Source organism: Diaporthe amygdali, assembly GCF_026229845.1.
Source record: "Diaporthe amygdali strain CAA958 chromosome Unknown NODE_2_length_3802984_cov_64_841326, whole genome shotgun sequence".
NCBI lineage: Eukaryota > Fungi > Ascomycota > Sordariomycetes > Diaporthales > Diaporthaceae > Diaporthe > Diaporthe amygdali.
Genome location: NW_026517022.1, coordinates 1624999 through 1639859, shown reverse-complemented (window position 1 = coordinate 1639859; position 14861 = coordinate 1624999). Strand labels below are relative to the sequence as shown.

General features: G+C 56.2%; 5 protein-coding genes across 5 annotated transcripts; 2 read left to right on the top strand and 3 right to left on the bottom strand.

Annotated features, from left to right (window-relative positions):
• Positions 1-2920: 2920 nt before the first annotated feature.
• Positions 2921-4960, top strand: J7T55_011846 (uncharacterized protein; the record flags this gene model as incomplete). The annotated part of the gene is made up of 1 exon (XM_053136673.1): positions 2921-4960. The coding sequence occupies one exon, from the start codon at positions 2921-2923 to the stop codon at positions 4958-4960; it is 2040 nt and encodes a 679-aa protein (XP_052999651.1).
• Positions 4961-5159: 199 nt separating this feature from the next.
• J7T55_011845 (vacuolar atp synthase subunit e) lies at positions 5160-6039 on the bottom strand (the record flags this gene model as incomplete). The annotated part of the gene is made up of 3 exons (XM_053136672.1): positions 5160-5310; positions 5416-5924; positions 6007-6039. The coding sequence occupies 3 exons, from the start codon at positions 6037-6039 to the stop codon at positions 5160-5162; spliced, it is 693 nt and encodes a 230-aa protein (XP_052999650.1).
• Positions 6040-7426: 1387 nt separating this feature from the next.
• J7T55_011844 (DUF803 domain-containing protein) lies at positions 7427-9266 on the top strand (the record flags this gene model as incomplete). Its single annotated transcript, XM_053136671.1, has 2 exons — positions 7427-7468; positions 7548-9266. 2 exons carry the CDS (start codon positions 7427-7429, stop codon positions 9264-9266), a joined length of 1761 nt encoding a protein of 586 aa, XP_052999649.1.
• A 533-nt stretch (positions 9267-9799) lies between these two features.
• Positions 9800-10522, bottom strand: J7T55_011843 (uncharacterized protein; the record flags this gene model as incomplete). Its single annotated transcript, XM_053136669.1, has 5 exons — positions 9800-10032; positions 10095-10172; positions 10230-10289; positions 10342-10403; positions 10464-10522. 5 exons carry the CDS (start codon positions 10520-10522, stop codon positions 9800-9802), a joined length of 492 nt encoding a protein of 163 aa, XP_052999648.1.
• A 1784-nt stretch (positions 10523-12306) lies between these two features.
• J7T55_011842 (tetraspanin) lies at positions 12307-13181 on the bottom strand (the record flags this gene model as incomplete). The annotated part of the gene is made up of 3 exons (XM_053136668.1): positions 12307-12579; positions 12655-12887; positions 13013-13181. The coding sequence occupies 3 exons, from the start codon at positions 13179-13181 to the stop codon at positions 12307-12309; spliced, it is 675 nt and encodes a 224-aa protein (XP_052999647.1).
• Between the last annotated feature and the right edge of the window lie 1680 nt (positions 13182-14861).

Sequence of the window (14861 nt, the reverse complement as noted above, 5' to 3'; positions counted from 1 at the left end):
TTCACGCCGCGCCTCAGCCACAGCTTACGGGTTTTTAATTAGATTAACAAGACCGGGTTTGGCAAGCACCTCATAGCTAGGCACGCAGAAACGGCTGCCCTCGAATGCCCCTTCTGGTCCATGTACTCCGTATGCCGAGATCTTCAACACCGGCCGCCCCCTCCCTCCCCTCGTCCTCTCACTCGGCCTTCCCCGACTGCCCGAGCTATACCGGCAGCATCTCTAGCCTATCGTGGCCTAAAAATTCAAATCAAGCAAGTGACCTACAGACTGCGAGGTATTGCATGCTCGATGGAGATCCGGAGGCCGATCGCTTTCTAACCTCACCGGTGCCGAGCTCCCCTCTTCAGCCTTGAGCAGTATGTCTGCCGTCCGAGATTGGCTGGCCCAGATGGGGGTGGGGATGCTGAATAGGGGGGGCTTCCCACAAATCCAGGGACCAGAATGCGACCCAGGGGTGGCACAATCTTGGTCACCCACAAGCTTGGCAGAAGAGCCCCCACTGCCCATTCCCTTTCATCTTGTGAGGATCTTGGAAAAAAACAGGTGAAACTTTTCGCCCTGCTTGCATGCTGTTGGCAAGAGACTGGGAAATGAACATCCTATGCTACGGATCCGTGCTGATCCCCAGCTTGCTGATGTGGGAACTGGTGGATTACTGTGTGCGCGTTACCTGTCTGTGTGTGTGTGTGTGTGTCTGAGTGCAGGTGCACGAAGTACTGCGTAGTATCAGGGGAAGGCGTTCGTCAATCGCTTCGCGTCCTGCTCGGCCTCTGCATCAGCCCCGATGGGCCCGAATCTGCGGGTTTGCCAGCTTCAGTCTACTGCAACCAGAACACCAGTGGAAAAAAAACCCACCACTCATGGTCGAACCTATCAGCGCCGGTGGTTCGCAAGTGGCCAGTATGCAAGACGGCAGTCATTTTCTGATCCTCATCCTCATCCTCATCCCATGTCGCCCAAACCCAGTAAGGACACTGATTAGGGGTGGCCCGAACCTCTAGTTGGCTGTTGGTCCTCCAAGGTTCATCTCTCGACCTTGGCGTGCACTGCCCAGAGATGAACTATCAAAATAGCCAAGTAGGCACGCACACTTAACACCTTGGCCTCGGAAAGGGGCCCCCTCGAAATTCCTTCCAACGCTTGTATGTGTGCAATGCTGCACAACATGGGCTCACGTCCCACAACTGAGTACCTTTAGTAACACACGGTAATACCTGTCAAGCCACGAGGGATCGGGGAGGGTGCTGCACCGAAACAAGCTTGGGGCGCTTCGAACGCAGTAGGCTTGACGCCCATTCGATGCAGCCGCGCTGCCAATCGTCAGAAACGGCTATTTCTCTCGTTCTCACTCTTTGTCTTGTGCCCTCAGCCCTACACATTGCATCCGGTCAGCCTTTGGCAGGAGTGTCGTCAAGCATCTCGTTCAACACCTCCTTTTGGTCGGTGATGCCAAGACGAAACACTCCGGGCCTTGACAAGGGGCCCGCTGTGTCGTCACTCGCCTCGCGTTGTGCTCAGTGACGCACGGTGCTGGGAAGATCCACGGAGGCGACTTTCATGCAGACTGCCGTGTCCGCCGACTCGGTCCAGCCCTACTGTATCGCACACACTGAGATTCTTCCGCTTACGAAGCAACTCGGGAAAGCAACGACGAGGCGGAAGGAGAGGGAGAAACAACGTTTCCCAGTCGTCCAACCGGCAGGGCGTGTAGCACCAGGTGAACCTATTATGCAGTACCGTGTTCTTTCGCGCGAGCGTGTTCGGCGCAGTTTCATGAGTGCTGCAAGGGGCGGGCACGAAGCCGGGGCATCCAGACCCACTTGGGCGGTGATCTTCTCCCGCCCGGACCGAAATGGTGTCGAACCCGGGTCCGCAGGGGAACTTGTATAAGAGCCTCATCAATGTGAAATGCCTCAACTTGAGAACCTCCGTCAATCACAATCGCAACCATCAACTCGCGCTGGACGAGGTGTCAATTGTCACACGGTCGCCGGTCAGTTGCGGTCGCCTCTGACTCGAAAGACGCGACTCAGAATGATAGCAAGACCTGAAGCAGTGAACCCCGACCGCTGGCGTCTGGAGTTAAGGGGCGGATTATCACCGACAGCCCGGGTTTAACCATTCCGGGCATCTCGTCCAGGTGCTGTGGCGCGAAGGACTCTGTGCAGTGGGTTGGTGACACGCAGGGGGCGAACATCAAGAGACGCTCCTGCAGAAGCTGAGACGGCGGGCTTGGGCCGTGGTGCCGTGATAGCATGTGCACACACCGTCTGGCCGTCCTGTGCTGTTTCCCCACGTCCGAACTGTAATCCCTGAGACAAAAATTAAATCGATTCAAGCTTTGGTGGGTTCGGCCGCCTGCAGCAACATACACACAGCACATGCAGGATGGCGTGGATGGGAGGATCTTCTCGAACAAAGCCAATCGACTGGTGGCGATGTGCGTCGGGAGAACTTAGCCTCAGGAATGCTGTCTGAGACTCGCCCCTCGCGCGTCTGAGCGTGGCTGGCCTGTGGCCACTAACATTTCCAGAGCTTCCGGCAAAAGGCTTAACCTTACCGCGTACGTGTCTCTCTGAGGAAAGCCCTGTGCTGTAGCAGTTGTGATGGAACATGAGGCCATGCGCAGCGAAAGTGATGCAGACTGCATCAGAAACATGTTGCTAACAATATGGGTGATCCTGGTGCCGGTGGTCTGTTAGTGACACTGCGTTACTGAATGCGCGGGTTGTGCAACCCCCACCAACCTTCTCCCCTCAACGCGCAAGGCGCGGTCGGGACGCGCTCGAGACATTCGTTGCATCACCAAATGCACAACCCATCTTACGTACCACCAGATCCTTCTCGATCTGGCCGTACTGTTTTGATATGAGACTAACGTAGATACTTGTCCAAGTCACTCGGGCACACGTTCAGCATGGCCTCCCAGAAGAACGGCGACATCCGGAGCTTCTTCACAGGCTCACAGGCATCAAAGCCGCCAGCCTCGTCGGCGCAAAGCCCCAAGGCGCCAGCCACGGTGCCAGGAACACCATCAAGACGGGCCAAAGATGGATCTGAATCTGGATATGCCTCTCCCTCACCATTCCCCGATATTCACTCCTCCCCTCCCTCCATAAGTTCCCCGACTCCGCGAGCACCCATCAGCCGCGACGCTGTCATCGCAGCCTCTGACGACGAGTTCTCCGACTCGGACGACGACTCGCTGCCGGACATCCTCAGGCGCAACAATGGCCCGACCCTGCCCCGATTGCCAAGGCCAGAAGCAGCAGCAGCACCGGCTGCCCCGCCCGGCCTGCTTGCGACGCCGCGCGCAAAGCGGACCGCCGCGGCGCACGAGTTCCACTCCTCGCCGCTCACCATTCAGAGCAAGAAGCAGAGGCAGGACTTGAGTGCCCTGCTGGAGTTCACACGCAAGGACGAGGAGATCCGGGCCTCGGCGCAGCGCTTCTCCGCGATGCTGGAGCAGGAGGCCGAGATGCAGCGCGGTGGTACTGCTGGCGACGATCTGGAGGAAGTGGAGGAGCACGAGGGCAAGGCGTCGGCTGCGCTCAAGGAGCACATACTGGAGGCTGCCACGGCTGCCGCCAACGAGGACGGGGAGGACGAGGATAGGGCTGAGAACAAGATGCGGGTCGTGAGAGCGCTGCAGCGCGCGGAGGTTGGCGGCACGAGGAAGCTGTTCTATTTCTTTGAGCAGGCCGAGCCGGACCCGGATGTCGTGGGCAGGAAGTTCCCCAGGGCCAAGGCGAAGGGCCCATGGGCTATCCTCGATGATGCCCAGGATCGAGGGAGGCACTTTGCCAGCGGCTTCCCGTATGACATCCAGAAAAAGCTGGGGAACCTGCCGGATGAGATATTCCTCTGGGTCCTGGACGAGCTGTGCTCCGAGAGGCGAAAGACGTTACAGACTGAATATGTCAGATTGCTGAGCATCTGCAACGACCAGACGACTCGCCTCGTCACACCAGCCCTCCTACAACAATTGTTCAGACGGCTGGGCGCGACGAAAGACGTCGATAATCTCAAGAGCCCTGTTATTTTGAGGGAGGAGACCTGGCAACCTTATCCGGGTCGGGACTGGTCATGCGTCGAAGGCATGCTCGACTTGTTAGGGGCACTGGCCGGTCATTTCACACCAAACACTCGCTCCACCGCGATGCGGATCCTGCTTCGCCTGGGCATGGACAGCATAGCCGTGGAGAATTTCGGCTTCGCTCAGAGGTGGCGGCAGGCGGTGGACCTCATTGCCCGCAGCGTGCCTGACAGGGAATGGACCGCCTTCTGCCAGGAAGTCTGCCACTCGCTCTACCAGAGCTCCCCGAGGGCCACCATGCGGCTGCGGGCTGTGGTTCTCCTCGGCCCATCTACTTCTACCAAAGGCCATTCCGTATCCCTGCAGACACGCACGCTCGACCTTAAGCGGCGCCTTGCGTCGGTGTTCTTCTTTGACGACCTCCAGCGCGCGGACAAGCGGCCCGAGGACACGGTCAACATCCGCGCTGTCATCGACCGACTGGAGGCAGACGAGTTCCAGCTCAATTCGAACACGGACTACAACGAGTTCGAGGCGCTGATGATGCTGCTCAACGCCGCACTGGGCGACGCGTCGAGGCAAGACGACCGGACGGGGAGGTCCGCCGCCAGCTTCGACGCCGAGGTCGACGAGCTGGCCGAAAATCTGAAGGGCATGCTGACGCGCGTGTCGCCGCTGAACAGGGGGCTTCATGTGTCCAGGATTGAGGCAAAGAATGCGATGGAGCTGATACGCGAGCGGTTGCTGTATCAGATTAGGATCAAGGATGTCCCCAAGAAGAGCATCTTTGGAACACAAGAGGAGGCTGAGGACTCCTCTTTACCGAAGCAGAGGGATTTCATGAAAGGGTTCTTCCTTAAGAAGGAAAACAGAGAGCCGAGCATCAAGGTCGATGCCGCGGACGCGGTTATGGCTGGATGAGGTTCTTTTATGTCGACAACGCGGAAATGACAAGTATAATACATTCTTGCACGTTTATCGCCCTTGGCTTTGAAACCAGATCTCACGTCCGTGACCGTTTGCACAACCTTCTCTCCATTCACGCTATATGACGAATGACCACGGTAAACGTAAAAAAGCCCAACGCAAGTGCACGCATGCAGTAGATTTCTCCCTCCCCTTAATCGAAGAACTTGCGGTTGGGGTTCACTCCGAACAGCGTCTTACGTACAGCGGGCAGTGCACTGTCTTCGAGGAGACGCAGCCTCGCCTCGAACGTGTTATCGATCTCGATCTTGCCATTTCCATTGAGGATAGTAATACCACCGGCACTACAACACCAGCGTGTTAGCTGCAGGCTCTCCAGAAAGTAGGGCATCCTCAGGCCCGCTTGGATAAGTAGTAGGGTTGTAGCACGGCGGGAGGGCGTTTCTTACCTTCCCTCTGGCACAGGATTGCTCTCGTCAATGGTGGCCTTGACGTCGTTGCCGATCTTGTCCTTGTACTCCTTCGCAGCCTCCTGGATCGCCGTCCTGACGAGGTCATAGTCGGCCTTGCGGGCGCGGATCTTCAGCTCGGGCTCGGCCAGGGCGTACATGCCCTCGAGGACGAGGCCCTTGAGGGCGGCGGCGTACTTCTTCTTGTCCTTGGCGCCCTCGGCGAGCTTGCTGCGGGCCTGCTCGAAGATGTCGTCGAGCAGCTCCTGCCGGGCGGCGAGGACCTTGAGCCGGGTCTTGTTGGCGACGGTGGACCGCGTGATCTGCTGCGACAGGCTGGCCTGCTTGAACTTCTTGGCGTACGAGGTGTCGATGGAGTCGGTCTCCTGCCGGACCAGCTTGGACTTCTCGATGGCGAACTCCTCGTTGGCCTTGATCTCGATCTCGCGGGCCTTCTCGCTGGCTTCCTGGCGGATGAAGGCCGTCATCTTGCGGAGCTCTTGCCCGACCTGTGGGTGGTGGGGGTGGTCATTGTCAGCTACATGTGTACTATATGAAGGCTGCGTGTAAATCTGTTGCTGTAAAGCGTACCTGGTCGTCGGACAAGGCGTGGACCTGCGACATCTTGGGCGGCTGTGGTGGTGACGACTGCGGGATATGAGGTTCGATACGGTGAGAGGAGCTCGACGCTCTCGGGATTGGACGGGGCGAGAAGAGAGAAAGGCGCGGCGTCGAGAAGGAACAAGGGTCGTCAGTCGTGGAAGAGGGTGTAAGTCGTGGATGTCGTGGTGGTCGTGGTCGTGATCAGGTTGCGAGACGGTGCCTCCTAGAGGATGGATGTGGTGGATCCTGGCCTATTGTTGGACTTGGAGCTCCGTCACTCATCGGTGCTGATGCCGCCAAGCCCCAACTGCCCGCCGGCACCTTGAACCTTCAGCCCCCCAAGACTGCCCGCCGGAGCAGCTTGATCAGTTGGGCTGGGCTGGTGCGCGCGGGATTGATTCAGCAGGGGTCCACTGCCGTCCTACGAACCTCCTTAGGGACAGCCCGCCGCCCTTGGGCTGCTGTGGCTCCTCTCGCTTGGTGCTGCAAACAGCCATAGATTGGTCTGTAATGCGCTGTGTCGCACTGCCACCTCAGCGTCTAGTGGTGCAAGAGCGCCTCGCGATTGGGCCAGCAGCAGTAGTGGCCAGGCCGATGGGGCTTTGCTGCTGCAGCACCGTTCTGGATTCAGCATGATCATCGTTGGGTTGAGAGCACTGGGAGTCTGGGCCTGGAGCAGGGACGGCCCACGATCATTGATCGTCAGTGTCTTGACTGCTTGCGCACCTCGATGTTTCGCTTCCCGCATGAAGAAGCCCACCTTCCTGGGCTATAGTCTCCATGATCTATTAGCACACTCCCTATCAACTCGACCATTCTATTCCCATCCCACTCTTCAATCTCGCACCGTTTCGACCCTACGAATGACTCTGCTCGACAAAAGCAAAAGGGAAAAGGCCGCCGACTTGTGACCAGCTCAAGTGGTCCGCGTCCGACACAGCGGCGTCACTCAACACTTCGAAACAGCCCACTCGGATGTCTCAAGGCCGCGGCCGTGACGTTCATTTGACTGAGGTCATCCGCTGCGAATCGATTCGAGTTTCTGACCCGCTCCAAACCTCGAGACGAAATCGACCGCCCTTCCCCAGACCTCCTCGCCAGACACCGCAGTCCTCTTAAACGACCGTTGCAACCAGCTCCCATCCTGTATCTTTGACCGCTCCCCCCTCGACTACTGCGGTGCACCACGAACCTCGGCCAGGTGCCAGGTGCAGGCTGTCCCAAGGCACGAGGGTTACACCTCCCAAGACACCACGACGCTCGCAGCCAGACTACCCCCTTTCTTACCTGCAACCTAAATACACCACCACAGGAACTCTCTTATGTGCAACGCGACACGCAATTATCCATACACCTTATATTCTGGCTCTTTTCGCCAGATGCGTCCCTGCATAACTGAACCGGCGCAATGGGGTCTATCGGCGGCATGTCCCCTGGTGGGAGCATCGCGGTATGTTCTCCTTCCTTGGGCTGCGCTTTGAGATTGCAGGCAATCCCAACTTGAGGCGCAATACTGACATGCTGCATAGATCGGTATTATAACCGGATTGTTATCAACTGGCGTGCAGAGCTTAGGTCTGACGCTGCAACGCAAGTCGCACATCCTCGAAGACGAGAAGGGGCCCCACGATGTCCGCCGACCACCTCACCGAAGGAGGAGATGGCAGCTCGGGATGGCCATGTTCATAATATCAAATATCCTGGGAAGCACCGTCCAAATATCGACACTACCGCTGCCCGTCCTGTCTACACTCCAGGCCTCGGGTCTGGTCTTCAACTCAATATGCGCCACACTCATACTAGGCGAGCCGTTCACGAGGTGGTCACTATGGGGCACATTACTGGTCTGTGCCGGCGCTGTGCTGATCGCTATCTTTGGTGCCATACCCTCGCCTACGCACACCTTGGACGAGCTGCTGGCGCTGTTGGGGAGGTCGGCTTTTGTGGTCTGGATGGCGCTGCAGGCGGTTCTAGTCGTTGCCATCTGCGTCGTCATTGACGGTGCAAACCACTTTCTGAATCTCTCACAGAGTCCACGATTTCGTCTTGTCCGCGGCCTGTCCTACGGCTGCGTGAGTGGCATATTATCTGCTCACTCACTGTTGGTGGCAAAATCGGCCGTCGAGCTAATCATTAAGACTTTGGTCGACGGCAAGAATCAGTTTGTCCGCTGGCAGGCCTGGGTGATTGTCCTGGCCCTCATCACACTAGCATTGACTCAGCTTTACTACCTGCATCGAGGCCTCAAGCTTGTCTCGACATCAGTCCTATACCCCTTGGTATTCTGCATTTACAACATTATTGCCATCCTAGACGGGCTCATCTATTTCGACCAAACCGAACTCATCAGCGCCTTGCGCGGTTGTCTCATAGCGCTCGGCACCGTCATTCTCTTGTCGGGCGTTCTTGCGCTCTCTTGGAGGCTTAGCGACGAGCAGCACACCCCAGTGGGCGGCCAGTCCTCTCTCGCACCAGGCCTCGGCCTCGTCGAGGATACAGACGGGGAAGAGGAGGAAGAGGATCTGCTTCTCGCCAGCACCAACCCGATCGGCGCCGAAGATGACGTCCTTCCGACGACTTACACGTATAACACGTTTGACAGTCCGGAGCAGGACACCTCCCGGCGCAACAGGCCAAAACCATTACCGCTCACCACATCAGCCTCTTCGGGTTCTGGGCGGAAGAAAACGTCATTCTTGCCTTCACTGCCGAGACCACGATGGCAAGAACGACAGGAGATATGGGGCGAGTTGGACGATGATGAGATCCCGTATTCGCCTTTGCCAGTGAGCAGATTGCGCTCAAAGACTCTCCCAGCCAATGATGCCTCGCTCTTTACTTCGCATCGGAGAGGAATTAGCGACACTCCCTTCGTGTTGGGCGAGGCATCAACCAGTGCGGATTCGCCCCGTCTGTCTAGATCCGGCTTCCGCGCCCGAAGGAAGTCCACGGGCTTCCCCGGATTCACAGCTCGGAAGTCAAGTAGAAGAACATCTGGGGGACCAGTCCAAGGCGCACTTGGCGGCATCTCACGTTGGTGGAGGAACAGAAACAATTCCTCAGGGGACCTACTACCAAGGCCTTCCAGCTCGACTTTCCCGGAATATAGTGATGATCCAGGGGACCATTCCTCCCAGGCTGCCCGCCCGGGGTCCTACCGGGATAACCCTGAGCGGGACCGCAGTGAAGAGGCGCCGGGCTCGGCCGAGGTCACAGGGCGCAGGAGGGAAGACGATTCGGCGGTATAGAGAGATGTAAACGATACCTTTCGAACTTTGGCGGCACTCTATTGGGACAGTGTGTCGCCAGCTGGCGTTTTGGCTTATAGGAACACGTGCCAAGGGCACTGGAGTGGATGGGCGATATATACCATAGAAAACACGCACGGGATATGCCATCAGGCTTGAGGATGGCTCTTGTTGCGAGCGACTGGATAGGACCCTCAAAGTTATTTTTTTGTAATCATGATCATTGCCATACCTAGGACCCAGTGCTTGTGACCGGGAATTATTGTGGCTATCCGCGTGTTCATCTTACGTCTGTTGGCATCTATCACTTGCTTCAATAGCCAAGGCTCACATGCATGCACATGCAGGTACGAATTTGTTAGGCGCATACAGGCCAGAACTACAGTAGATAAACAAGAGTGGTAAATATATACTAGGTAGCTACCACTACACCACTCAACACCCTATGATATATACACTCGGTGTTGTATATGAAGGTCTCTCCATTTTACCAGACATTTAGCCCTTCGCTTTGCGCTCGGTATGCATCCCAACTAAGTGTGGGTGTACTGGTTGATAGTAATGTCATCAACAGTCCAGGTCTTCCCACCGTCAGCAGTGACTAGGTTGCCCGAAGCGCCATTCAGCGCCAGGGTGCTCTTGTAGTTGGGGTTGGCCGCGCTCATCGTGAGCTTGGTGTTGATGTAGTGGTGCGTAGGCACAGTCCCGCAGTTTGCCTGCTGGCACTCCATGGCGGTGCCCCAGCCCAGACCACCGCGACCGCTGCCTATGAAATCGTGAGCATGTGTGAAGATGAAAAGTCTTGGTAGCTATATCGGCAATACATACTGGTAGACGAAGTTGAGACTACGTTACCGTTCACCGAGACCGTCTGGTTGGTCTTGCCGGTCGAGGGCTTGTATTTGTCTATACATCAAGTCAGATCTAAAGCGCAATTCTGAAGACTTGACGGCTGCAATATACAGTCATAGGTGACTTTGTCACCTGGGTTGGCCTTGTAGACTGCACCATCTTCTTGATTATCTACAGGTAGGTCAGCACGGGAGGCACATCAGGGATAGTCAAGGAACCGTACTTTCTAAGGTGCTTGCAGTGACACACCACTTGACCTCGCTCGCGACCAGGTTGCAGGGAGACCTGTGTTAAAACCACGTTGAGCTCGAAACCTAATTGCTTCACTGATCGGATGAAACTGACCCAACACCAACAGTCGAAATAGCAAGACCCTGGACGAGGTCGCCATCGTCCATGCCCATGCCGGGCCAGAGACCCAGGTTCCCATTGTGAGGGCTGTTAAGGGCTGGCAAGACAAGTGTGGTGGTAGCCTCAGTAATGAATGTACCGGACGCAGTTGGGCCGGTGGAAAAGTAGTTTTCGAAGTAAAATTATTGACGCGGAACGACCGACGCGGCCGCTACCGGCAGCAGGGGAAGCAAGAGAGCATGCATGGTTTACGAGAAGTGTATTATAGAGAGAGTACGAGCTCTGAGACAAGTATTCAAGGAAGTGATAGTGTCAAAATGTTTAATCATTAACTCAAGGGCCAAGACCGGGTGACAGACACAACGCTATTCAAGAAAGCAGGATGCTCGGCGCCTATCTCATACAGCCAATATACCGTTAGGAGGTTCTCGTACTTACATCAAAGACTATTCGTATTTTGCGGAGCTCCTACATCATTGAATCTGCGTTGGACATCTCTTCCACCTATGGAAACTTATTCGTTGACGTTATGTGTCAGGGGCAAGATATTCCTGCTGTCGCGTTTTGACGATCGCATAGTTTAGTTCCTGGCGGCTTGCAAGGAGGGCATCTCTTCCACCTATGGGCAGAACTATAGTCGCGGTGTTATACTGGCACCAATTGGGCAAGGTCTCTGTCGCATTATCCAAAAATACCCCCGGCCGATATCACCTCGGCCGACTCAGCTCCGAACAATTACGTTCGTTTGAGAGGCGCGACTAGAATACAGTTTCCCAATCCATAGGAAGTGCAACGACACAGGGAAGAGCCTAGACTTAAAAGAGTTCACGAGGTACTATTATTGGCTGTTGCTTAGAGCTCTATACGTGTATATACCGGGGAGGAATTAGCAGCGCTAGATTCGGCAACGTTACATAAGGGGGACGACTCGGTCACTTGCCGCCGAGTGTGAGGTCAACTCCTCAGCCTGTCTTTGACCGTCTCGTATCAGCAAGACTGGAAGTAGGAGAGCGCCAGCAGTCGCATGTGCTGAGGATATGTGTGGATTGGGTTTGTCATAGTTTGCCCGGGTGACGACGGTGCGAAATGGGCGGAGCGAAAGCCAGCAGCAGCGACGAACAGGTGCAGGCAACGATAACACTGCGATTGGCAAAGTCCTATACGCAAAATAATGCATTTGGACGTGCCACAAACCAATCACAGCAAAAGAGCCTAGAATGGATGGGCTCGTGAAGTAAGCGGTTCCACATCTAATGCTGAGGTCTCTCCATGGCATGCCCGGTACAATGTCGGCAGCCAAAGGGCCTGGGAGTCCATTCCTCCCAGAAGGGTCGAAAATAGGAAGAGTCATTCTATAAGATATCCGTATCTAACGCTGTCACAAGGTGCGCTCCGCACACGCACACGCTTACACTCGTGTAGCAGGCGTGGCGAGCAGCACGACTAAAACGGATATACATGGAAAAGAGATGCTGGAAGGAAATATGTGACGCCCATGGAAGAATTGTTTTTGGAACCAGCCCTGAAAGACCACACGTAGACTCGTACATCGTGTTCCGTCATCTCTCCGAGACCACGTCGTGCCGTGCCCCCTGGATGGGATCTCATAACCCCCGGACGTCGTGTGTGGACAGGCAGACGTCGTCTCGAGCATTACAACATCAACCCACCCAGCCCCTATCACTCCATCCTCAAAATTACACACTATCGGGACTTTGCGTTCGCATTACTCGACAGAGACCTCGGTGCTCTGCCCACGTAGGGGGGAAGATGCACAGGTCCAGGCCTCCTCGTTCGAAGTTCCATCCCACTCGTCAACAGACTCCAGACCCCAGGCTTAGAATGTCGACGGCTGGGTCTTGGAGTCGATGTATCGGAATCGCTCGCGCTCCTTGCGGTCCTTGAGCAGACAGGCCGTGGCCAGGATGAATAAGCCGTCGATACCGGCCATGCCAAACACGGCGGTGAAGATGTTGTCGACGAAGACGTTGGCGAAACTGCTCAATGGGGCGGCACAGCCCCTCATCAGGGAGGCGGCCGCTGGGGACGGACATGTCGCATCGGTGACGAAGGCGGGGGACGTGCTGTTGAAGAAGCCACAGCATGCGAACTATGGCAATGTCAGTAACCTGGTTTACTCACTGATGATCTGTTTCAGGGGGAAAACTTCGAGGGAAATTCGTACAGTTGTTTGCATCAAGTCCTGGACACGGGGTTGCTGTTGAGCCCACAACGGGGCGAGCGATTCTTTCGTCCGCAACGTGAGGATCCAAAGGTAAAGACCCAGAATAACGGAGAAGACAGCGTTGACAACGAGCATATATCCCGAAAGCTTGAGCCAGCCGCGGGTGGGCATGGCAATAGCAGGCAGCGTTAACGCAAATGTGACGAACACCATTACGCCATTGACGATGCCAGCTGTGAGACGTTAGCTATGACGCCCTTTCTGTTGAATCGAGTCCCTGATCTGTCTGCGGTGACCATGTGTGCACACAGAGTCACATCACATCCTCAGGCCCTCCTCTCTAAGCACAGATGCGTACCTGTTAGTGGGAACTGCTGATACAGCAGGTTCCTGACTGCCTGTGAGCCTTCGGTCGGCACCTCGAACATGATATTCTGTACAATGACAGAGAAGCCGACGAGGATGGCACCGGTGGCCACGAAGAGGGCGTCGGCAGCCACATAGGCGCCGAGGACTTTGTTGACCATCTTTGTCGTCGATGTCGTTGCGTTGAGCAGCCCGGGCCAACGAGATATTCGGCCGCCCTTCAACCACTGCTAAACCAATCCGTGCTGTCGGTGTTCCTGAATCCCTCTAGAAAGTGGTTTCCTCTGCTCCAAATGACGGCCTGCGTCTAGTCGAGTTCGTTATCGTGAAGTGATCGTCGCCGCGAAATGAATGGTCGGCGGTAATAGTCGTCCTGCGCTTCCTCCCACCGGTGGCGAGCTACGAAAAGAAGGTATGTGGAAAGGGAATGTGCCAATTACTAAAGGGTATACAACTGGGAGAGAAAGAGGGAAAGGATGCACAGACGACGCGGCGTCAGGCGAAGATGAATCGAACCAACGGGAGACCGGCACCTTGGAACAGCGTCGGGAAGCGCTTTGAATCGAACGAAGCCAAAACAGACTTTCGAAGAGACGAAAAGAAAAAGGGGGGTAGAGACACTCGACACTACCAGAAAGACGAGCAGAAACGCGGCGGAAACGCTACCTGACCAGGGGACTCTGCGCGCAGCACCATGCCACGCACGCTACCAGTCAATTCGTGGGTTGAGAATGGGCTTGCAACCGGCCCACAGTCTCGAGACGGGCGCTGCTGCGGCATGTTCGAGGTTTGTGCTGCGGTCGGTGACCGTGAGACTAGGGCATGGTGGTGATCCGCATCGTGAAGCAGTTGTGGTTTCAGGGTTGCCGTGAGGCGCCTGGAGTGGTTTGGGATGAAGCGTGCAGGGGCCACATGCTGCCACCACACGGCCGCAGCCGCGCAGGCGGCGCTGGGAGATGCTTGGAAGCGAGCCCAATCAGGGACGGGTGATCTCCAGAAATCATTCGATGAATTCTAAACTTGGGACTGTCCAGGTTTGGACAGAGACCAGAGACACAAGAGACACAAGAGACAAAGGCTGCACAGCCTGCAGAGATCTTTACCCAAGACCTGGGGAGCCCCCTCGATTACGTATGTCCCTGTGTGTGTTTTGGAATCGAGTGGTGTCGCTTTGGTGGGTTGTCTTGGGTGCTCTTGGGTGCTCTGGGCCTCTGGCTGCCTGCCAGGCCTGCCAGGCCTGCGTGGTGCGCCTATGCGCCCCCCCTCCCCCCATCACATGCAGACATGACGGGGCCCAGGCCTTGGTGTGTGGAGTAACCGTGCCGCAGGTGCAGCGAGAGCGAACAGCACCCCCAGAACCCCCCGAACCCCCCGAACACCCCCAGGAAGGGCTGGAGGGCTAGAGCGGACCATGGCCGAATTGCTTGCAGCTGTCAACCATTCCACTTCTGGGTCGTGACCCATTGGGCATGACTCTCTCTCAGCCTTGCCCTTCAGAAACAGGTCAAGATCGCCCCTGTTTGCGTCCCAGAACGGGCCTGTTCTCGATTCATCGTAGATTACCCGCATTTCAACCCTCTTTGCTTGCCCTCTTCGGTCATGGTGAACCGAGCTTGCACAGGAACAGGAATGGCAGCGCCCAACCCAGTCCTACCTCTATCAAACAAGCTCACACGCACCCGTCGCCGCACCCGTATGTCTTTAACTGCTTCCGGTCAAGACAGGCGTCGACGACCCCCACGGCTTTAAAGGGCAGTCTATTCTAGACCAACCGCCTCTCACGTCTCAACAACAGCGCATGTCCGAACGACTCAGGTCGTTTGCTCGTCGCGCGAGTTGAG